This window comes from Notechis scutatus, chromosome 11, assembly GCF_049901735.1.
Source record: "Notechis scutatus isolate UNSWTSFEM ecotype Mainland chromosome 11, rNotScu1.2, whole genome shotgun sequence".
Lineage (NCBI taxonomy): Eukaryota > Metazoa > Chordata > Lepidosauria > Squamata > Elapidae > Notechis > Notechis scutatus.
The window spans coordinates 5426642-5450557 of NC_142019.1; the positions used below are offsets into that span (position 1 = coordinate 5426642).

Sequence of the window (23916 nt, forward strand, 5' to 3'; positions counted from 1 at the left end):
AACGAAGTAGGGAGAGAACAGTCAGATTCACACTTTCAGTATGTATTCCCCGTGCATGCCTGTTTACGCTCTTATAATCCCTTCTTCTCCAAGGTAAATATATACATTAATTCCAACTTGCTAATTTTAGAACGAAGTAGGGAGAGAACAGTCAGATTCACACTTTCAATGTGTATTCCCCATGCATGTTTGTTTACTCTTTTATAATCCCTTCCTCTCCAATGTAAATTCTTCTTCTTCTTTTTCTTCAGCGTTTGTCTCGCGCTCTGGCGAGGTCCGCTAATGTCCTTGAGTACTGCTTCCACACCTCTCTGTCTGCCACGTATGTCGGGTCTGCCTTCGCGATCTCTAGATCGGCCTTGATCGTGTCCATCCAGCGTTGCTTAGGTCTACCACGCGGTCTCGCTCCTCCGACAATCACCTTCATCGCAGATTTGATGATGGATTCTTCCTTGGCGCGACTCACATGGCCGAACCATCGTAGCCGGGACTGCCTTATGACCTTATGACTCTCCAATGTAAATACATACATTAATTCCAACTTGATAATTATCCCAGCATCAGGATGAACATTCCAAAGGGTTGGGGAGTGAAAAGTATGAAACTGTTTAGTCTTGTCACTTTTAAGCAGGAAGCCCAGTTGCAATCACACAATTCCACACTTTGTGACAGTGGTGGCTGGTGCAAAGCTTGGTTGCTAAACAAGGACTACATATAAAGTTTCCAGTCTTACTCTGATGCCAAATGTTAAATCTGAGGTCTGCCACATGCAAAGAAAGGGGACGCCATGGCTCAGTGGCTAAGATGCTGAGCTTGTTGATCAGAAAGATTGGCGGTTCGAATCCCTAGCACCGCGTAACGGAGTGAGCTCCCGTTACTTGTCCCAACTTCTGCCAACCTAGCAGTTTGAAAGCACGTAAAAAATGCAAATAGAAAAATAGGGACCACCTTTGGTGGGAAGGTAACAGTGTTCCATGCACCTTTGGTGTTTAGTCATGCTGGCCACATGACCACGGAGACGTCTTCGGACAGCGCTGGCTCTTTGGCTTTGTAATGGAGATGAGCACCGCCTCCTAGAGCCGGAAACGACTAGCACGTATGTGTGAGGGGAACCTTTACCTTTACATGCAAAGACATGGCAATGGAGTTGTTCAGCCTCTGAGCTCCAGTAAATCACTGTCAAAATATTTTGCCCAGGAAGTAAAAAAAAATCAATCAACCTGGTAGCATACGAAAGAAACAATCTCAAAACTGCATGAGTGCAAAGGTGTTTTATTGGCATAAATACATAGATAAATCCTTTTTAGGTAGCATTAGGTTAATCATGTGCTTTCTGCCAAGAATTATTAAGTACATTTGATTTATGTAAACAGATTCTGCCAAACAACCTGGGTTAGATTGGCACCCATCAAGGAAAGACTGAAACAAAGTAAGGCAAAAATGAAAAGGGTACAAAATACTAAAAGACTGGAAATACATTGGGAGGGAAGCATTTTCAGACTAGAGGCATCTAATCAAAGATTTGGGAAAAAGGGAATTAAACGGAAGCATTTAGAGACTTAATAGATAGCAGTGGATATAATTCTTCTGAAGCAGCTATATGTGATGACTTACGTTGGGGAGCAGACAAATCATACATTTCTAGGACAAATATCTTCCTTGTCCAGCAATGCAAATCTCTCTTTTGATCCATCTAATAGCCACCCATTCTTGGTGGGGGGAAAAGCTCCATGCATCTGATATCCAGAACATGAATAATTTTCACTTTACTGCCAACAAGCCCAAATGTGACCTTCACCATATATAACTTCTCATCAAAGTATAGCAACTGGACATTAACAGAGAAACAGAATAACAGAATTGGAAGGGACCTTGGAGGTCTTCTAGTCCAACCCACTGCTCAGTTGGAATCTGTACCATTTCAGACAAATGGTTGTCAAATCTCGTCTGAAAAGCCTCCACAACCTGTCCCATTGATTAATTGTTCTAATTTTAGCTGGGAGTAATGGGGACTGTAGTCTAATACAATCATTGGGTCTAGCAAGGTTTATAAAAGTCAGCAGTTCACAAGCCTGGTGTAGTTTAAGTAACATCTGCATAAGAATGCATTTTGTAAAAAAAATTATCTTAACCTAAATAGTGTAAAATACAAAAGTAGTACAAATTTGGGCCCATCTCTGGTTTTTCTGTCTTGCCTTAAATTACACATTGTATCATCTTCTGATCGAACCTTAAAGACTATTAAATGGGATTGGAAAGATTCACATTCAATTAATCTTTTCTAGCTGCCTTCCTGTAATAGGTTTCAACAGAGGTAGATTTGTAATGTCAGCCATGAAACTCAGGAATCTAGGAGGTTATCACAAAACTGCATATTCTTGGAGTGAAGATTAAAAAAAGGGAGAGTCCAGATGTTGTCCAAAATGCCAGCTGGAAGACCCCCCTCTCCGGTCTAAGGGCCAGCTCGCTACACATTATTTTAGGAAGGCCCTTGCGTATTCGAAGACTGTAGGACCTTTATATTGCTTTCAATGGGATTTACACAAAGTAAACTCAACGGGGGAAGCCAGATTGGCTTAATGACCATGGAATTCTCTTAACAACCATGGCAAAAAAAGGTTGTAAAATAGGATGTGACTCATTAAGTGACTACATTAGCAATGGAAGTTGCAACCACAACTGTTTTCATAAGACAAGGACCACCTGCATGAAGTTGCTCTCCTTGGTCCTGAAATGTTGAGCCTATGGAACTTAGCCCCATCCCAACTCTTAAGGGCCCTGATGTCCTATGCTTCTTCTGGCTTAAGCAGTCATGGGCCTAAATGACTACGGTCATGATGAAACAAGACTATTCAACGTTGCGTATGACAAGAAAGGGTTTTTTCCCCCATCTTCACTGATGGCATGTTATCTGTGTAGGCATGTAATACGACCATGTAAAGAGGTCAATTTTGTGAATAAGGCTGCAGCCCTATCAGCTTGTAGTAAACTAACTCAAAAACACAACACTTGCTTCTGTGTATATAGTCACAATGTCCACTCAGATGTGTAAATCGCAGAATACCTGCCCAAGTAATGGAAGCAATCTCTCCAATGCCAATCATCTATCAAGGAGCACTAATTACCTATGGTCCTAGTTCCCAGTTCATCATGTGTAAATAGACCCTTAGGATGCACCTGGGGATAGGGAGGGCACAAGTTAGGAGGAGGAGGAACCTGATTCAAAGCACAGCAACTCATGCATCTACGCTGATTTTTCTTTTAAAGGAGCCAGGGGAAGCTACCCTCTTCATCTTACAACTCATGTATTCCCATTGGATGGTGGCCTGTGCTTCAGACAGACCTCCTCCTAATCAAAATAAGACTTCAAGGTGCCACGGCGACGTATGTCACAGGTCCAGCAGTGGAACCCTCCTCCCAAGGAATTGGCGTGGCGGATGTTCACTTTGATGGTTGAAATGCCTGCAGGCAAGAATTGGAAAAATGAAAAAAATATACCTATGCAGGAGGAAGTTATTAACAAAATTATGGACTGTGCTGATATGAGTAAATTGACATTTAAAATTAGAGAGCAAGAAGATAAGCAATTTTCTATGATATGGGATTTGTTTTATCAATGGTTGGACGAAAAGACATGGTAATGTAATAGCTTAGATAATTTTGTAATAGAAGTTCAATAGATTGATATAAAATATAATACAGACATATATAACCATTGGATGAAAGTACAATATAAATTTTAAAATAAAATTTGGAATATCTTGTATAAAACGATGGAATAAATAGTTTAGTCATGGATGATAAATAACTGATAAATATATAAACATATGTTAGTTTGACAATGGGAAAATTTATATAAACTGTGAGTAATGACTACAAAAGGATAGCACAAAAGATTTGTAACCAACTGACACACTGTATGTATATAAAATGGAAGACAGTTTTACATTTTTATGTTTCTTTGTATATGTTTGTCTTAAAATAAAAACTTTTATATGTTAAAAAAAAAAAGAAATGCCTGCAGACAAAAGAAGAGAAGGCAATTTCTTGAAGGTAATTTCCCCACCTCCCCATGGAATTAATGAAAAGTCAAACATGGGCATACAAAGCAATAAGCTTTCTATGGCACTGCATGTAAGCCTTGGTAAGAAGACTCTATGAAGGTCTCAAATCCCATGACCCCAACGTTTGTCCAATCAGGGAGGAGTCATAGCAATAGCACTTAGACTTATATACCACTTCACAGTGCTTTACAGCCCTCTCTAAGTGGTTTTACAGAGTCAGCCTATTGCAGGGGTGGGATTCTACAGGTTCGCACCTATTCGCTAGAACCGGTTGTTAACATTCTAAGCAGTTCGGAGAACCGGTTGTTAGAAGAAATTACTGGCCTAATCCTGTAAGGAAGGCAGGAAGGAAACATTCTGGTGTTGCTTACAGAATCTGCCTCTCCATTAACCCTTATTACATTCTTGGCAGGACTAGACTTCCTGTCTCAGGAACATCTCTGGAGTTTTTTTCCCCTCCTTTGCTGGTACTTTGCTTGTGTGGAGTGACCATTCTAAGTTACAATGGCACTGAAAAAAGTGACTTATGACCATTTTTCACACTTACAACTGTTACAGCATCCCCACAGTCATGAGAGGCCAGGCGAGGAGATGCGTACCTCGATGTGAGTGATATTGAGTTGGCCACGCCCAGCCAGTCACATGACCACCAAGCCACACCCACCAACTAAGCCACACCCACAGAACCGGTTGTTAAAAAATTTGAATCCCACCCATGGCCTATTGCCTCCAACAATCTGGGTCTTCATTTTACTGACCTCGGAAGGATGGAAGGCTGAGTCAACCTTGAGCGCTAAGAATCCAACTCCTGGAGTGAACCATGAGTTAGCCTGCAGGACTGTATTATAATAACTGCATTACCATGGCTCTTACACCTTACATCTTTTTTTTCCCAGGGCTGATCAGAAAAATGAAGTGGTATCTCTTTGAGGGAGACCTCACATATCTCTAAAACATGAAGATGCTTTAGCCTTCTCTTAACCTTGAAGAAAGATCAGGGTATGGGAGTCTTCAAGGTCAGGAGGCCAGCCATATCTCCAGATCTCAAAAGGACTGATCAGGTGTAAAGTTCAACATTTTGTGCCTACAACAGCTTTTGGTGACTTGGTGGCCTTCAAAGATGTCGAACTTCCAAACTCCAATGTGCACTTTGGATCTAGAAGAGATTCACGCTTCTGGAGGACACTTAAGTTGGAGAAATGGTGAATTGGAAGAATCTGGGTTAAATTATCCTTAGGAAAACGTGTGCTCTACAGACACAAACTCTGAAAATAATTGTTCCATGAAATTTTGGCCCATCTAGCTAAATTGGTCTTACCTAGGCTTTCAAAGAGCTTCTGGATCGGGGTTTCGTTGGCATCTACCATCACACGTTTCTCATCCAGCATCAGGACGTTCATGGAAAGCCATTTTGAAGACATCCACAGTGGATGATCTAGAGATGAAAACATTAGCACTCATGGATGTCTCACCATGCAACCATCACAATAGAACATTGGCTTCCCAAGTCATGGCTTCCAAAGCCAAACCTACTGTCAGGGATGAGAGGAAGTGGTGGGTGAATGATTGTCCAGCCTGCCTTCTTGAAGAGATCGATCTAAGAGAATCGGGAAGAAAAACAGAGAGCTTCACACTGGAAATCATATTGTTTTCTACATACGTTCTCCAGCTGTGCACTTCTATTAAGTCTCTTAGCTTCTCTGTTATTACATAAAAATGATGGGTGAATCATCAATTTAATCTGCCCAGCAACCAAGAATAGGATCAAAATGGAAGATTGGCTTCTCTTCCAATGCCAGTTTCAACCTTTGCATCTTGTTTGGTGCTAATATCTTCTTTCTTTCCTTTTTAGCAAAGTCTGATTTCCTGTGTGCATGTGTATGTCATGGAATGTGTGGGTGACGTCAAGGAATGAGGGGACGAGGTGTTGCCTAGGAAACAGATAAGAGAGGCAGGAGCCCCCAGTGGCTTAATGATCAGAGGAAGAAACTTGGAAGGATCCACCTTTCTAAAGGATTGAACAGTTACGACTGGCGGTAGGAAGTTATACTTTTCGATTTGCAAGAATTTGTTAATGCAGCCTTACAATAAAGTAAGAATTAGTTCATCTATTCCTGCTTCCTGTCTGGTTTACCTGAGAGAGCTGACAGTGTGTATTTAAATGTTCTTACATTCCTTTTTCATTCACAGTCCAAGTTTAGCACTTTTTAAAAAAGCTGCAGCAAGAATGGGAAATTGCTGAAGTCCTCAGATTGTGACCCTCGGTCTTTTAATTGCATTAAGTAGAGATAAGGATGCTGAAGAACAAAGATTGGATCTGCATAACACAGTAACCCATAAATCATGGCTAGCAAGCCATACTGTGCCCCCTTCCTCCCCCAAAAAAAAAATATGTCCTGCTATATTATGATTTTATGCAATTGAATAATTTCACATATTAGGCCAGGAAGATTTTTTTAAAAAAGATATATGGCCTACATGATGTGGTTTGCAAATTGTATTCCTATCCTTTGGTGTGTTGTGGGAACACAGCGAAAGTTGTCCATCACGAGAAACAACACACACCAACTTATTCCTCACATTTGAAACGTCAGCAAATGGAATATCTCTTCTATATTTCTTAGCTCACCAAAATTAGCTCATCAAGCCCACCGGTTTGTTCCCATACCCAAACTCACTATACAGAAAGTTGGTATCTCTAGGAAGGCAATTCCCCCCCCCCTATCATTCTTATTTAGAGTGGTTAGAAAGGTTATAAGTCAAGGACTAGCTGAAGTTCCCCGTTCCCCTGTGAAGCCCCATTACCTCATTACAGGGACGGTCTGGATTAGAAAGCACGACCCCGGGGCCAATGATATTAAAAGTAGCATCGATGTGCATCGGGTTGGGGTCTTTGAAAGAAATAGTATGGACTCTGTAGTCCGGAGCAAGATGTCTCTTCATCCACTCAATGCCCATGAAATTTGTAACCTGCGACATTGGAGAAAGGAAAGCAAAAATGCATCTGGTTTGTAATTCAAGTTTTTTAATACAAGCTTAATCAAACTTCCCTCCATCATCTGAATCAAACTGGATATTTGGACTTTCCCAAATTTTGTAAATTCAGTCCTCTTACAGGGATAAGCCCAGTTCAGTGTTCAATTTCTTTTTTCTGGGTAGAAAATGACTAGCCAAGATAAAATACATTTATTTAGAATTAACATTGGACTAGCAGGCAATTCCAGTGTCCACACCTGTAAATACAATCTTTAAACCTCTATAACTGTCTGGTTTGGCTCTGCAACCCAACAAGATGGACACAGGCTTCAGAGAGTAATTAGGATTGCAGAAAAAAAAAATTGCTACCAACCTGCCTTCCATCGAGGACCTGTATCCTGCACGAGTCAAAAAGAGGGCTGTGAAAATATCTACAGACCCCTCACATCCTGGACATAAACTGTTTCAACTCCTTCCCTCAAAATGATGCTACAGAGCACTGCACACCAGAACAACTAGTCACAAGGACAACGCCATCACTCTGCTAAACAAATAATTCCCTCAACACTGTCCAACTATTTACTAAGTCTGCACTACTATTACTATTAATCCTCCCATCCTTTCACCCATCGCCTCCCACTTATGACTGTATGACTGTAACTTAGTTGCTTGTATCCTAGCAATTTTTATTGACTGTTTCCTAATATGATTTGATTGCTTATTGTACCCTATGACTGTTATTAAGTGTCGTACCTTATGATTCTTGACGAATGTATCTTTTCTCTTATGTACACTGAGAGCCTTTGCACCAAGACAAATTCTTTGTGTGCTCAATCACACTTGGCCAATAAAGAATTCTATTCTATTCTATTCTATTCTATTCTATTCTATTCTATTCTATTCTATTCTATTCTATTCTATTCTACTCTACTCTACTCTACTCTACTCTATTCTATTCTGGAGGCACATTGTTCCACTGATTAATTGTTTAACTGTCAATAGCGATTTTTATTGTCTGTTTCCTAATATGATTTGATTGGTTATTGTACCCTATGACTATTATTAAGTGTTGTACCTTATGATTCTTGACTCTTGATGAATGTATCTTTTCTTTTATGTACACTGAAAGCATTTGCACCAAAGACAAATTCCTTGTGTGTCCAATCACACTTGGCCAATAAAGAATTCTATTCTATTCTATTCTATTTTCTATACCAAATTTAATCTCACTGTGAGGTGTGATGAAAAGGGATTTTGTGTAACGGTTAAGGTATTGGCTTAGAAACCAGGAGACAGTGAATTCTACTTCTATCCTAGACAGGAAAGCTTGTTTTAATTTATAGTAGTGTGTTCACACATGTTTTCTTTTGGCTGAACTTGTTAACTTTGAAAAAAAGAAAAAAAAAATAACCGTACACTTATAGGACTTATAGATATATAAGATTTAAGGAAAACTTGAGGGGGAGGGTTTTAATTGACTTACCTGACTTCTTTGCACAAAGATATCTCTTCCAGCTCTTATGAAGTCTGCAGCATCAAAACACGGCTCGAATTCAGTGGTGACAAATTTCCCCTGGGCAGCCAACTTGTGCCTGTCCTCCACTGTGCGGATGGGATAATCCTAATTTTTAAAACAGACATAACGCATAATCCCTGGCACCCAGCAAGCATACAGCCTTAGGGACTGCAGCAAGGAAAGTGCAGTGCCCAGAAAAGAAAAAAGGCGCTTGTATATAAACGAACCCCACTCCCTCCCAGCACTGATTATGTTACCTAGTTGGGTAATGAAACATCTGCAAGGAAACAATCAAGTTCAGAAAGCATCAAAGACCTGACAGTCATTGTCCTCCTCCTCTTCCTCCTTCCCCTCTTCCCCTTTCCATCCTCCTCCACTCCGCAAACCTCACTCCCTTCTAGCAGTGATGATATTATCTAGCTGGGTAATGAAATGTCTGCAAAACAACCAAGTTCAGAAAGCATCAAAGATCCCACAGTCACTTTCCCCTCTTCCTCCTCTCCTCCTTCCCCTCTTCCTCCTCTCCCCTTCCCTCCTCCTCCACTTCACAAACCTCACTCCCTTCTAGCACTGATGATATTATCTAGTTGGGTAATGAAATGTCTGCAAAACAATCAAGTTCAGAAAACATCAAAGATCCCACAGTCCTCCTTCTCCCACTTTTCCTTCTCCTCCACTCCACACACCCCACTCCCTTCTAGCACTGATGATGTTACCTAGTTGGGTAATGAAACGTCTGCAAGAAAACAACCAAGCTTAGAGAGCCCCAAGGACCCCCTAGATCAAACCTGAGCCCCAAATATTCTCTCCTATTGATCATTTTGGAGAATCAGAAAATGCTACCTGGTCGTAAAGCTCATCAGACATCGTGGGCTTCGGTGCTGTTGTCCATTTGGCTCCCTGGTGAAAATACTCTTTAATGACTGGGCGATATGCTCTATATTCAAAGAAACGGGCTCGCCACGCCATTGGCGCTTCAATGATTTCATTTCCAATTACAAGTAAAATGTCTCTCGGCATGGCTGCGTACATGCCTGCCAGGGAAATCAACACACACATAGCCTGTTATTCCATCTCTATGCTTTAGTATATAATGCACACTGCTGATACACAACCACAACTTTCAAAGTTTCCAGTGCGCTTGCTATTTTCATGATGCAAATTAAAATAAAAATATAACAAGGATAATCAAAATCCCAGCAATTATTTTTTTCCAGTTATAAAAGAAGACATGATGGTCAGCAACCCACATCCTATGTGTGCTTTAGAAAAGAAAGTGCAACAATTTCTACATCACACTCACACAGGCGATGTGCATGAAATTAATCTTTTGGGGATAGCACTAATTTAGCAGGTAAACTGGTTCTCAGAAAATGATGTCCTACAATAGTTCCATCCTGTTTTTATCAACTCCATAGTAGATAGATAGAATAGAATAGAATTCTTTTATTGGCCAAGTGTGATTGGACACACAAGGAATTTGTCTTGGTGCAAATGCTCTCAGTTGTACATAAAAGAGAAGATACATTCGTCAAGAGTCAAGAATCATCAGGTACAACACTTAATAATAATCATAGGGTATAATAATTGTAATTCTAATACTAATTGTAAACATACTATAAAATAGTTTATTTTGTTTTCATTGGCTTTTAATGTTTTTTACTTGGCCTTCCCTTTCTCTTGCCTCTGCTATTCTCCTAACATCCCTCCTTGTTAATAATTTTCCTTACCTGTTACACTTCCCTTGCTGTTTTCATTTTTTAAAAATGATTTTTTTTAAATACATGTAGACCTTGGCATATTGTAGTTAATTTAGTGACCATTTGCAGTTACAATGGCATTGAAAAAAATGATTTATGGTCACTTTTCACACTTACGACCATTGCAACATCCCCGTGGCCACATGATCAAAATTCAGAGGCTTGGCAACTGTCATGTACTTATGCCTGTTGCCTTGTCCCGGGGGTCACATGGTCTCCTTTTGGGACCTTCTGACAAGCGAAGTCAATGGAGGAAGCCAGATTTACTTAACAACCACATTGCTAACTTAACAACCACAGTGATCCACTTAACAACTATGGCAAGAACGGTCATAAAACAAGGCAAAAATAGTCTCACTTAGCAACAGAGATTTGGGGCACAATTGTGGTGGTCATAAGTGAAGGTTCACTGTAAAAGTAAAAATTGTGTTTCTGGAACATAATGGGTTGTTTTGCGACCCAATGTTTAAAATAATAAATAAGGTGTCTCTATAATCATTAATAATGAGTATATATAATAAGGAGCCACAGTGGCACAGTGGTTAGAGTGCAGTACTGCAGGCTACTTCTGCTGACTGCCAGCTGCCTGCAATTTGGCAGCTCAAATCCTCGCCAGGCTCAAGGTTGACTCAGCCTTCCATCCTTTCAAGGTGGGTTAAATGAGGACCCAGATTGTTGTGGGCAAGATGCTGACTCTGTAAGCCGCTTAGAGAGGGCTGTAAAGCACTATAAAGTGGTATATAAGTCTAAGTGCTATTGCTATTGCTATAATATAATCATTAATAACTATAATCTAACATATAAAAACTATAATCTAATTAATAACTATAATCATTAATAACAAATAAGGGATGCAGTGGCTCAGAGGCTAAGATGCTGAACTTGTCAATCAGAAAGGTTGGCAGTTCACCGGTTGGAATCCCTAGCACTGCATAACAGAGTGAGCTCCCATTACTTGTCCCAGCTTCTGCCAACCTAGCAGTTTGAAAGCATGTAAAAATGCAAGTAGAAAAATAGGGACCCCTTTGGTGGGAAGGTCACAGCGTTCCGTGCGCCTTCGGCGTTTAGTCCTGCCAGCCACATGACCACGGAGACATCTTCGGACAGCGCTGGCTCTTCGGCTTTGTAATGGAGATGAGCATCGCCTCTTAGAGCCGGAAACGACTAGCAGATATGAGCGAAGGGAACCTTTACCTATAAACATTAAGCGGGTAGATTACAGAAAACGCCCAGATGTAAAGCACTAAACTTTGTTGAAAGTAAAAAAGTACCAGTAGATTCAAAATCAGGCGTTTTATATCGGGTTGACCAGTTGAGAACTTCTGGCCTCTTCACAGTCACTCCTTCCATCTTCAAAATAGTGCACATTTCTTCAATCTCAGCAATTGCTTTCTTGATATAATCCTCAGGAAAACTCTGGCCTCCGTACTTCTGATAAAATTCCCAGTACTTATCATAGGTATTAGCCTGGGGAATCAACAAAAAAGAAAAAAGAAAACAAACTCGGTCTGAAACAAACCATTTACAGACAATTGCACAAATGTTTTTTTTCCAACAGATGAAGAAAAGGACTCGTCTTCTTGCAGAGAAGAATCACTGACTCCCCTAAGAAGGGGAAATTCCATATCACACTTTGTTGAGTAAATCATGACTGGGATCACAAACATTAATAGTAATAGCAATAGCACTTAGACTTATATACCGCTTCACAGTGTTTTACAGACCTCTCTTAGCGTTTTACAGAGTCAGCCTCTTGTCCCCAGCAATTTGGCTCCTCATTTTACTGACCTTGGAAGGATGGAAGGCTGAGTCCACCTTGAGCCTGGTGAGATTTGAACTGCCAAATTGCAGGCAGCCGGCAGTCAGCAGAAATAGCCTGCAGTACTGCATTCTTACCACTGCGCCACCATGGCTCATTAAACTGATAGCTAGGGTTGAGATAGCACAATTATCAAGTTCATCCAACATGTGAAGCCCAAATTAGCACCATTATGCTGGGAGCTTGCCCTCTGTATAAACCAGGTAAAAGTGTCAGATTAGCCTGAAGACCTAAACATGAGAAGACAGAAGAAGAAGAAAAAAACCAACGAGGTAACATCATCCATGCTAAGCAGGAGTGGGTTTTGCCTTGATGATGTTACCTAGCTGGGTAATAAAATGTCTGCAAGAAAACAACCAAGCTCAGAGAACACCGAGGATCGAGGAGCTCAACCCTGAGCTACAAATATTATCTTCTATCGAAATTCATCTGTGCATTTTCAAACTCCAAGGCATGTCATTGAAAAACAATTAAGAGGGTGAAGAGAGGCATCAAGAGAAGGAAAGAACAATTTTGCATACTTCAGCTGTGAGTCCAGGCAAGGCCCATCCCAATGGGATTAAATGGAAGGAATGCCTTCCAGGTTAAAAGTTCCATACTGGAGGGATCTCTTCTCCTGTCCTCATTTTGGGACTGTTAGGCCCATCGTACAAGCGGTCCCTATTCTAAATTGCATAATATCCTGAGCCACAGTGGCGCAGTGGTTAGAATGCAGCACTGCAATCTACTTCTGACTGCAGTTTGGCAGTTCAAATCTCACCAGGCTCAAGGTTGACTCAGCCTTCCATCCTTCCGAGGTGGGTAAAAGGAGGAGCCAGATTGTTGGGAGCAAGAGGCTGACTCTGTAAACCGCTTAGAGAGGGCTGTAAAGCACTGTGAAGAGGTATATAAGTCTAAGTGCTAAATGATGTAATAGCTATTGCTATTATAGTATATTTGGAACATTGAGGTCAAAGCCTCAAAATTCTAAGCCCAGTGCATCCTTCCCCAAGTATATCATCTACATGGCTGTTTATTTTATTTATTTAGCACATGACTAGAACATGATGGAAGAGAAATAAACATATGCACACAATCCGCATAATTATATACAAAACTTCCACAGGGGTACGACAGTGGCCTCATAACTGGAGGTCCAATTCAGCTATCCAGGCGACTGCTTCTGGGGTTGGTTCATGCTGATCTTCGATCTAGGGGGCCAAAGCAGAGGAGGTTTTCAGCAGGTTCTGACCAGTTCTGGAGAACCGGTAGCGGAAATTTTGAGTAGTTCGGAGAACCGGCAAATCCCACCTCTGACTGGCCCTGCCTCCATCTATTCTCTGCCTCTTATTGAGTCCAAGCTGATTGGCTGGGCCTTCTTTGGTTGCCCTGCACAGGAGAACGGAGCTGGAAAGCAGGTTAGTAGGGTGGGGAGGGCATGGGGATTTTGTAGTATCCTTCCCCTGCCACACCCACCAAGCCACACCCCCAAGCCATGCCCAGTAGTAAAAAAGGGTGGGGCCAAAGAATGTAGGCAGTCTTGCACAGTATGTTTAATCGTTAGCATATCGGCACCACAATTGCAACAAGGGGAATCCCTCCACCCCCACTAATACAGGGCAGAAGTGCTTCTTCAAGCATCACAACTAATTCTGTTCGATTTCACCCAGACAGAGCAAGGCAGGCGATCCCTCCACCAGGTGGTTTGATAGAGGGATCACTGTTGGGCAGGCTACGAGAAGGTACACAGGAGAAAAGACTTTCCTAGAAACAGTGATAAAGACTAGAGAACAGACTGTTCCTGCTCCTGTAGACCCCTCCCACAGGTTTCAACTCCATGCCCCAATTGTTGTTGACCCTGAGGCTGTGAGTTTTGTGCCGCTGGAATGACTGCAGTAGCAGTTTTAATCACATGTACGGTTCAAGGGCCAGGAGAGATTTTTTTTTCCAGCAACAAGTAACAGTCCTAAAGCTTCTGAGATAAGTTGGTGTCATGTGGACTGGACCCCAAACAGCCAGCTCAGCAACTTTCAAGTTGTGTTTTCATTCATTTGTTTTCAGCTCTTCTAATTGTCATCTGAGACCATCGCTGCATCCAGCAGGGTTTGGGTTGGCCGTGCTTGTAAAATGTGATGAGTTCAGCTTCCACAGTCCATAGCCCTGGGTGGACTTGGATCCATGAAAGCCCAGGCAATCACCCTTCTGTTGTTTTAAAGCACAATAATTGCTTTTGCTGCAAAATATATATATGGGTTACCATATATATATATGGTAACCCAGAGTAGGGACTTCGTGGATTTAAATAAGTTGAGATTCTGGCCCAAATTATTAATAAAATAGGTACTTCAATAGGAGTTTGACCATTCACTGTAATCTCTGCAAAAGTCCTACTTATGTTCTACATAGAAACTACTTGCATGTATATTTTGTTTTCAGCAGGTCCTGAATTCTTGAGGCCTTTACAAGCTTTGTTTAGGACAAGTACTGTAAAAATATGCTATGTTTTAGTTTGGGAATTTTATTTTAGAAAATACTTTTTTTAAAGTAATAATGTGCTTGTGTTGAATAAAAGTTTCCTCCTGACCGTGGTATGGATTTATTTCATTCATTACTACTCTTAACGTAGTAAGAGTAGTAATATATATATATTAATGAATAGGATTCCCACTGTGGAAACTCATATGGGAGTCTAAAGCAAGGGTCTTCAAACTTGGCAAGTTTAAGACTTGTGGACTTCAACTCCCAGAATCCCTGAGCTAACATGACTGGAGGAGGAATTCTGGGAGTTGAAGTCCACAAGTCTTAAAGCTGTCAAGTTTGAAGACCCCTGATCTATTCTATCTATCTATCTATCTATCTATCATCTATCTATCTATCTATCTATCTATCTATCTATCTATCTATCTATCTATCTATCTATCATCTATCTATCTATCTTATCTATCTATCTATCATCTATCATCTATCTATCTATCTATCTATCTATCTATCTATCTATCTATCTATCATCTATCTATCTATCTATCTATCTATCATCTATCTATCTATCATCTATCTATCATCTATCTATCTATCTATCTATCTATCTATCTATCTATCATCTATCTATCTATCTATCTATCATCTATCTATCTATCATCTATCCATCATCATCATCTGTCTCTAATCAATATCTGTTAATCATCTATCCATATCTATCTATATATCTTGTCTCTAATTTATAACATCTATAGCTCTGTCTATCTGTATTTGTCTATCATGTATCTATCTATCCTATCTATATCTATCTATCCTATATATCTATCATCTGTCATTCTAATCAATATCTACAGCTATCTGTAAGGTGCTTTTTCAAGAGGCAACTGGGCTTTTTTTTGTTTTTCCTTGAAGACGTTTCACTTCTCATCCAAGAAGCTTCTTCAGTTCTGAAGAAGTAAAGACCTGAAGACCTGAAGAAGCTTCTTGGATGAGAAGCAAAACATTTTCAAGGACAAACAAAGAGAGTCCAGCTGTCTCTTGAAAAAGCACCTTTGGGATTTTTCCAGCATGGTATAAGCTCTCCAACTTGAGTTGGAGGTTAAACTAGAAGACCTCCAAGGTCCTTGGCCACGAAAGCTGGCTGGGTGATATTGGGCCATTTAACAGGAGATGGGGAGTTCTGCCTTAGCCATGAAAGCCAACCGGGTGATTTTGGGTCAGTCCCTCTCCCAACTCATCTCCTAGGGTTGTTGTTGTTTTGGGGAAAATAGAAGGAAAATGTGTTGCATATGTTTACTGCCTTAAGTTATTTGAAAAAAATAATAATAATCAAGGCAGGATATAAATAAACAGAAAAACTTCACAAAGAGGAAAGAGTAGTATGGACCGTGTCTTGGGCTCTTTTACCAAAGTGGGCATAAATTAAAAAGGAGAAGGAGGGGGAGGGGGAGGTGGAGAGGAGGAAGAAGGAAAAGAAGGAGGAGGAGGAGGAGGAGGAGAAAAGGAGGAGAAGGAAAAGGAGAAGAAGGAAAAGGAGGAGAAGGAAAAGGAGGAGAAGGAGGAGGGGAAGGGGAAGGGGAAGGAGGAGAAGGAGAAGGAGAAAGCCAACATACTATAAGGCTGTTCTTCCTCAGTATTTGGAGATATAAAAAGCAGCCTTATCACATTCAAAGTTCCTTGAATTTCAGGGAGTAAAAACTCACCTTGACTTCAACTGTAAAAGGAGGAACACGGGCATTTTCAGCTCTCCCCACAATGACTTCTTCCAGTGGGTCCCATTCATTGTGGGAGCAGACAGGACAATTTTCTGGACTAGGATCAGGAACCTTGGAGGCTTCAGCAGCAGCAGCAGGACAGGGAGAAGTGGAGGCCGCTGCAGCCTGGGTGCTCTGGAAAGTTCGCTGCACCCATCCTGTGACGACTCTTCCAAACTTGAATTTAAAAGCAAAAACAACCATCAGAAGGGGGGAAATCCTAGGGGTGTGACTAGATGGGGCCTGTCATAAGGTTTTGGGTTCTAGGCTAAGGAAACAATGTGTCAGGGTTCTGGCGATTGCCCTAATTAAATCATGAGCCTCGAGCCTAGCTTCAAAAGAATCCAAAGGATTTATTAGGAGCAACATGTCCGGCATTATCCCCGTTGAATCCAACTCTGACGCACATGATTAATGGTCACCTATGACCTTGTTTCCCCACTCCCCCCCCCGGGTGTGTCATCAATCACATTCTCCAATGAAGGATTTTCATGGGCAGAGGATCCGGTAGCCTAGCTACAATCTTTGTAAGATATGCGTGGAGTGTACTTCTGGATTTCATCCCCACCCCTTGCTTATGGCAACTCGAAAACAGGCATAGGAATGTTTTACGAGTTGACACAATGAGATATTCAGGATCCAGAAGGCCATCTTGAATGTTTTTCTTTCACTTTTATTTGTAACCCAAGCAAGGTAAGGATTGTTTCTTTCAATTATGAAGATTTATTTCAATCAAGTAGTATTTAAAGTAAAGCATGCAATGTTTCTCAACTTCACCTTTTAAGAATTGATTTCAGCTCCCAGAATTCTGCAGCCAGCAGAGCCACTGCTGAGAAATCTGGGAATAGCAATAACACTTTTAGACCTATATACCGCTACAGATTATAGATGTGATTAATTAATTCAGTGCATCCTATCAGATATGGTTTTTCTCTGGCTGGTACTTATAAACGATATCCAATTTTAATTCTAAGAAGGATTCACCCTGCTTTCAGACTCTACGTATTAACATAAAAGAAAGTTTCTTGCATCTTACCACACTAAGCTATAACGTGAGTTAGACTACTGCATTGAGTTTTACACAGGACTGCCCTTGAATACTTAGAAGCTGCAGCTAATCCAATACGGACCACCTTGCTTTCAGAGAAAAAATAGCCTGAGCAGTGTGATACATAAGTTGAAGTGGATGCATTGGTTACCAAAACACTTCTGGACCCCATCTAGTTTTAATCACTAGAGACTGACTTGGTGCTTCAAGTTCCAATCCCAGGCTGAGTTAGGAAGTATGGGATTGGATAAATACCTCCTTAATGGCTGGCTGACCAGTTCCCCAAGAAGAGAAGTTTCTATTTTGTGTGTTGCAAAGGAAAGTGATTCAATTGAGACACAGGCGATAGACCCTGGTTTGCACATTTTTATGCTTATTTCCTTTGCAAAGTATACAGACAAGAGAAATTAGGATCATTTGAGACCTGCCGTTAATAAGCAAGGGAAACTTTACATATGTCTTGAGCCCATCTGTTATTTGGGAATCAAATGTACATAGCTGTCAATCTCACCCAGGGCAGTGCAAAGCACGTTATGCTTTGTGAATCACAATTTATGCTCAACGTGCCACACATACCCATCCTTTAACAGTAGAATTATGCAACGTTACTTAAACAAACCATAGCTTATAGCAGAGCCTGGGAATGAGGTCACAAAGCCTGGTGTTGAATCAGCCAGCCTAAGTGTCTACATCAACCCAGGATCCATCCATGTTGGAAGATCACTGGCTTTCCCGCACCCTTTCCAACTTTCCAATGTTGCAAGAAAAGGAGCTTCAACTTTTAGCTAAGTTCTTCTACTCACACCAAACCCCTTAGTAGAAGAGGCTGCACTTGTTCCCTACCAGCTGTTGGGAAAAACTAGACCAACGTGTTGCCTAGGAGCAAGTATGTCCTATCTTCTTGCAGAGTGTAAATGATCAGCATTCCCAGCCCAAAATGGGAGGTAGGCATGTGTGCTGGGTCAGCAGAAGGTTGGAGAGGGAGGGAAGAGCTGGCCGCCCCCCCAGAGAAGGCATGTTGGAGGATGGAAAGGGAAGATTAAAAAGATCTTATGCTATCAGGCTTGAAATTTTGGATCTGGACAACCTAGAACTTCAACACCTACAGTCTGATCTAAGCTTAGTACACAAAATTATCTTCTACAACAGGAGTCTCCAACCTTGGCAACTTTAAGCCTGGTGGACTTCAACTTCCAGAATTCCCCAGCCAGCTTTGCTGGCTGGGGAATTCTGGGAGTTGAAGTCCTCCAGGCTTAAGGTTGCTAAGGTTGGAGACCCCTGCTCTACAACGTCCTACCTGTCAACGACTACTTCAGCTTCAACCGCAATAACACACAGGCAAACAATAGATACAAACTCAAAGTAAACCTCCAAACTCGATGGCAGAAAATATGACTTCAGTGACAGAGTGGTCAATGCCTGGATAACAGATAATCAGAGTTGGAAGGGACCTTATAGGTCATTTAGTCCAACCCCCCGCTCAAGCAGGAGACCCTACATCATTTCTGACAAGTGGCACTCCAATCTCTTCTTGAAAGTCTCAAGTGATGAAGCTCCCACAACTTCCAAGGGCAACTTCTGTTCCATGGGTTGATTGTTCTCACTGTTAGAAAGTTTCTCCTTATTTCCAGGTAGAATCTTTCCTTGTTCAGTTTCCATCCATTATTCCTTGTCTGGCCTTCAGGTGCTTTAGAAAATAGCTTGACCCCCTTCCTCCTCTCTGGGGCAGCCCCTCAAATATTGGAAGACCGCTATCATGTCTCCCCTGGTCTTTCTCTTTACTAGACTAGCCAAGCCCAGTTCCTGTAACCATTCTTCATATGTTTTAGTCTCCAGTCCCCTAATCATCCTGGTTGCTCTTCTCTGTACTTTTTCTAGAGTCTCAACAGCTTTTTTACAGTGTGGTGAACAAAACTTTTCATACGAGGCATTCAACTACGTATGAAAACTCGTGTGAAAACGAATGTGACCCCCAGGATACTGCAGTTGTTGTAAGTTCATGCTGGTTGCCAAGTGCTCAAATTTTGGTAACTGGACCATGGAAACACTGCAACTATTGTAAGTACGAGGATCGGCGAGACATAGGGAAAGTGCCATTATTGGTCTTACTCACTCCCTGATTCTGTCTTCCCTCCCGTCTTCTTCCATGCATCCCCACTGAATCCTAAGGCTGGAGTTGCATTTCAGGAAATCTTGTTCCTTTTAATAAAATCAATGTTTTTTTCCACATGCTTCCAGACTTCCGATGTTTGGCTACCCTAGACTATACGCATGTCTCTTCCTGCAAAGTCACCATTTTGCAGTACACAGGAATCTCAGCTGGCGGTTATACATTAGCTCAGGGGTCCTCAACCACCGGCCGCTGGACCGGTACCGGGCCGTGGAGCACTTCTCTACCGGGCCGCAAAGAATTTTTTTTAAAAATGGCGGCTTTCTTCACCTTTGGTGAATGCTGCTGGGATCGGGATCAAGGACACAAATGAAAGAAGGGGAGGGAGGAAGCAACTGAAGCCTGTCCTTCTCTCTGGGTCAGCTCTCTCAGTCGCTCTCTCGCTCCTCCACCAGCCCAGGAAGAAACTGCTTCAAAGAAGCGGGGGCTTTTCCTGTCGCCGCAGCTTCCCGGCGCCCGCTTCTCCCCCACCCCGTCCGCCCGCCCGCAGTGCCCAGTTCTGCCTGCCTGCCTGCCTTCGTTAATGGTTGAATCGAACAGCTTCGGCTGAGTAAAAGAGGTGAATAGTTATTATTCTCAGCTGCTCCCAAACAACCAGAAACTAAGGCAGGCAGGCAGGCAGGCAGAACGGGACACTGTGGATTGAAGCTGCGGGGTGGGAGTGGGGGGTGAAACGGGCGCTTCGGAATAGCTGCGGCGACAGAAACCCCTCCGCTTCTTTGAAGCAGTTTCTTCCTTGGATGGTGGAGCAGCGAGAGAGCGAAGCCTCCTTCTCTTCTCTCCCCTCCCCCCGTCCTTGCAAAAATTTTCTGCTTGAAACCGGTCCCTGGTACAAAAAGGTTGGGGACCACTGCATTAGCTGATTAACCGTCTATCAAAGTTCAGCACGTTTTATCCAGCTCAGAAACTCTGGAGGCTGCCTCTCTAGGAATGAAGAATTCCATGCCAAGACAAGAAAGGAAATGGGGAGACGGAGCGATGCTGTTTTTTCCTGTCTTTCCACTCCTATCTTCCTGCCTGAGCAATGAACTTGGTTTCTCCTTCACTTGAAAAACCTCTATGGGCTCTTCCCAAAGCAGAAATTTCCTTGTCCATTTTTTTTCTCGCACTGCTGAACTTGCAGAATGAAGAGATGACAATGAACTAGATTTGTCTCCTCAATTCTGAAATATCAGATACAGACAATCAGAGTTGGAAGGGACCTTGTAGGTCATCTAGTCCAACCCCCTGCCCAAGCGAGAGACCCTACATCATTTCTGACAAGTGGCAGTCCAATCTCTTCTTGAAGGTCTCAAGGGATGGCACTCCCACAACTTCCGAGGGCAACGTCTGTTCCATTGGTTGATTGTTCTCACTATTAAAAAGTTTCTTCTTCTTTCCAGGTTGAATCTCTCCTTGTTCAGTTTCCATTCATCATTCCTTGTCTGGCTACAGGTACTTTAGTTTAAAAAATAGCTTGACCCCTTCCTCTCTATGGCAGCCCCTCAAATATTGGAAGACTGCTATCCTGTCTCCCCTGGTCCTTCTCTTCACTAGACTAGCCAGGCCCAGTTCCTGTCACCGTTCTTTATATGTTTTGGTCTCCAGTCCCCTAATCAACCTGGTTGCTCTTCTCTGCACTTTTTCTAGAGCCTCAACATCTTTTTTTAGCTTTTTTGGCTGCTGCTGCACACTGCTGGCTCGTATTTCTGAATGCCATTTCAAGCAGAGGGTTTTTCAAATGGCCAGTGTCTCCTTCTCTGTGGGTGCATAAATCCACAACTGCGTGTTGACTCCTGGACACTGCCGAGATAGGTTTTCTTGGCAAGATTTCAGAAATTGTTTGCCATTGCCTCCTTCCCAAGGCCTGGAGGGAAGGAATGGGCCTCCCTCCAGTTGGCTTCATACCTAAAATGGAACTAGAATTCCCAGTCTCCTGGTTCCTAGCCTGCTACCTTAACCACTACACCAAAATCTCTCTCTGTTTGCTCGCAGAGCATATAAATAATTGTTACCTGAAACTTATAGTAAAGAGAATATATACTTAATTATTCAGGTAGTAACTGCAGCCAGCATTGTATTTGCTCAAAACTGGAAAAGTGAAGATATTCCTATTGATGAAAATATGATTAGGAAAATATTAGAATGTGCAGAAATGAATAGATTAACACTGGCAATTAAAGACAAGGCGCAATCTGAATATTATAAGATATGGGAACTATTTTATCGATGGTTAGAGCAAAAACATGAAAACTAGAAACATCTAATACAGTAGTGAAATAAGGAAAACATCTTAATAGAATTAAACATGGTGAGAAAAGGATTGTTATGATATATTATATATACTAATAATAAGTAAAGATCTAAACATGTTATTGTTATAGTGTAAGAGATATTATGTATATTAATAACAAAATAAGAATGGAGAACTAATATCAATGTAATGAATATGGTAGTAATTTTGATTATTGTCACACAAGGTATCTGCACCCAGATGACACACCGTTAAATGGAAGATAATTGTTTGTACTTATAAATTTTTTTTAAAATGTTAAAAAAAGAATGGGTCTGTTGACACCTCCATCTTGAGATTAAACTTTGGCACAGAAACACTCACTATCCCCAAATTTGCCCAGGACAACAGAGATAGGCAGCTAAATGACATGTGTCAATTTAGACTCTGGACTTCTGGGCTGGAGGGAAGGTGAGCAGAATCTTTCTTCCCAAGGAACAAGTCGAAATCAAAACTTTTATTAGACTTTAGGCCAGAGAGTCTATGGAACAGATCTAATCCAATGTAAATGAAGAGTTACTAGTTCAAGAGGGGGCTTAGTTATAGTTCATTTTCACAACTTTTTCCCTTGTGTGAATGGAATGAAGGATTTAACCAAAATTAAACAAAAGGGATCAAAGACACGAAGCTCTTTGGAGAGAGAGGGAAGATGGGAATTTCAAGGGCATTTAAATTTGGCCCTGCTTGGGGTGGGGGGGTTGGATTATACCTACAAAGTCCTTTCCAACTCTGTTAATCTAATCTAAAGATTGGCAAAAAGCGTCACCTTTTTACAAACAAAAATGAAAATCCCTCTTTGAATTTTTCCTTCCAAATTTCCAAACTTTGTAAATGGATTGGATCAAAATTGACCTTCAATGCAGAAAAACCCCTGAAAGGCAAGCTTCGAAAGTTTGCTCTGAGGTTTGTTTGTTTTTTATGTTCGATTTTAAACTCCCAGCTCCACTTCAGGGGAATCCATAGGAAATAGGATCTCACTCAAAAGCGCACCAACGCAACTCCCTGTGTTCATCACCTGCCCTTTGCGCGTGGAAGATGTTTCCGCGGCGCACCCTTAGAGCAATGCCTGGCATTGCTCGGATCGCTACCTAGGATCGCTAAACCACCACCACCCCCCTCGCCTGAATAGCAAACGCTCTTGGCTCCGATCCTCGCTGCGCCCCTCCACGCTTTCTCAGACTATCCCAAATCTGGTTTGTTGGCCCACAACGCGCTGAATCAGGTCTGGACAAGCCCCAGTAACGCTTTGAATTCAAACCACATGCTGAGCTGGGCTTAGCTTCAACTTCGGGTAGGGGGCTCCCTGCGTCTCCCCGAGAATCAAGGAGCTGCGCCCATTCACAAAGCGGCGGTTTCCTTCGGCCGCCGGGTTCAGCGGGTTGTGTGAACGGAGCCAGAGGGGCTGCTTTCCCAGCCGGCTTGCAGGGGCGCTTACCCTCGATCCAATGTAATGCACGGCTTCGGCCCCTCGACTACCTCCGCGCAGGCACCGCACGCGCAGCATCCTCGCTCTTTTTCCTCCCTGGGCTGGTCGGGAATCCCCTCAGGAGCAACCGTGCGCGCCCGCAACCGACCCGGCTCGCACCTAAGGCTAAAGCCAAAGAAGATCTGGCGGGGTGGCCGCTTTTGAGAGCAGCTTTGCGCACGCCCCTTGCGCGGCGCCCATTGGCTGGCTGGCTGGCTCGGCCGGGAGGGTGGGTAGGGGGGCAAGGCGAGCGCGGCCCCGACTTAGCCCGGGGCAGCATTCCTCCTCCTTGCTTGCTTTTTATAGCTGGACTGAATGGGGAAGGTTCCTGGGCGCTGCCTCTCGTTCCCAGCTCTCGGCGAGATCCAGGGGTCTAACCATCGGTTGAATTACGTCTTTAGCCAGATCCAAAACAAGCCAGAGCCAAGCCCAGCTAAGGGGTAAAATTCTGCTAGGTGGATGGGACAACTGACCACAGCCAAGCCAGCTCGCTGCAGGGCAACTTGCCACGGCAAACTCGCCATGGGACAATTTAACACCCTATTTAATTATTTAAAATAAACAAAAAAATATTTCGATTTTTGTCATTCACATTTTGTTCTGTCCCTCCTTTTG

At 42.3% G+C, this 23916-nt stretch overlaps 1 protein-coding gene across 1 annotated transcript; it reads right to left on the reverse strand.

Annotated features, from left to right (window-relative positions):
- Nucleotides 1-1255: 1255 nt before the first annotated feature.
- GATM (glycine amidinotransferase) lies at nt 1256-23618 on the reverse strand. Its single transcript, XM_087972644.1, has 9 exons — nt 23272-23618; nt 16296-16523; nt 11588-11783; nt 9400-9590; nt 8524-8661; nt 6870-7034; nt 5598-5661; nt 5383-5499; nt 1256-3462 (listed from the first exon to the last, which is right to left on the reverse strand). Exons 1-9 carry the CDS (start codon nt 23338-23340, stop codon nt 3350-3352), a joined length of 1281 nt encoding a protein of 426 aa, XP_087828770.1. The 5' UTR covers nt 23341-23618; the 3' UTR covers nt 1256-3349.
- Between the last annotated feature and the right edge of the window lie 298 nt (nt 23619-23916).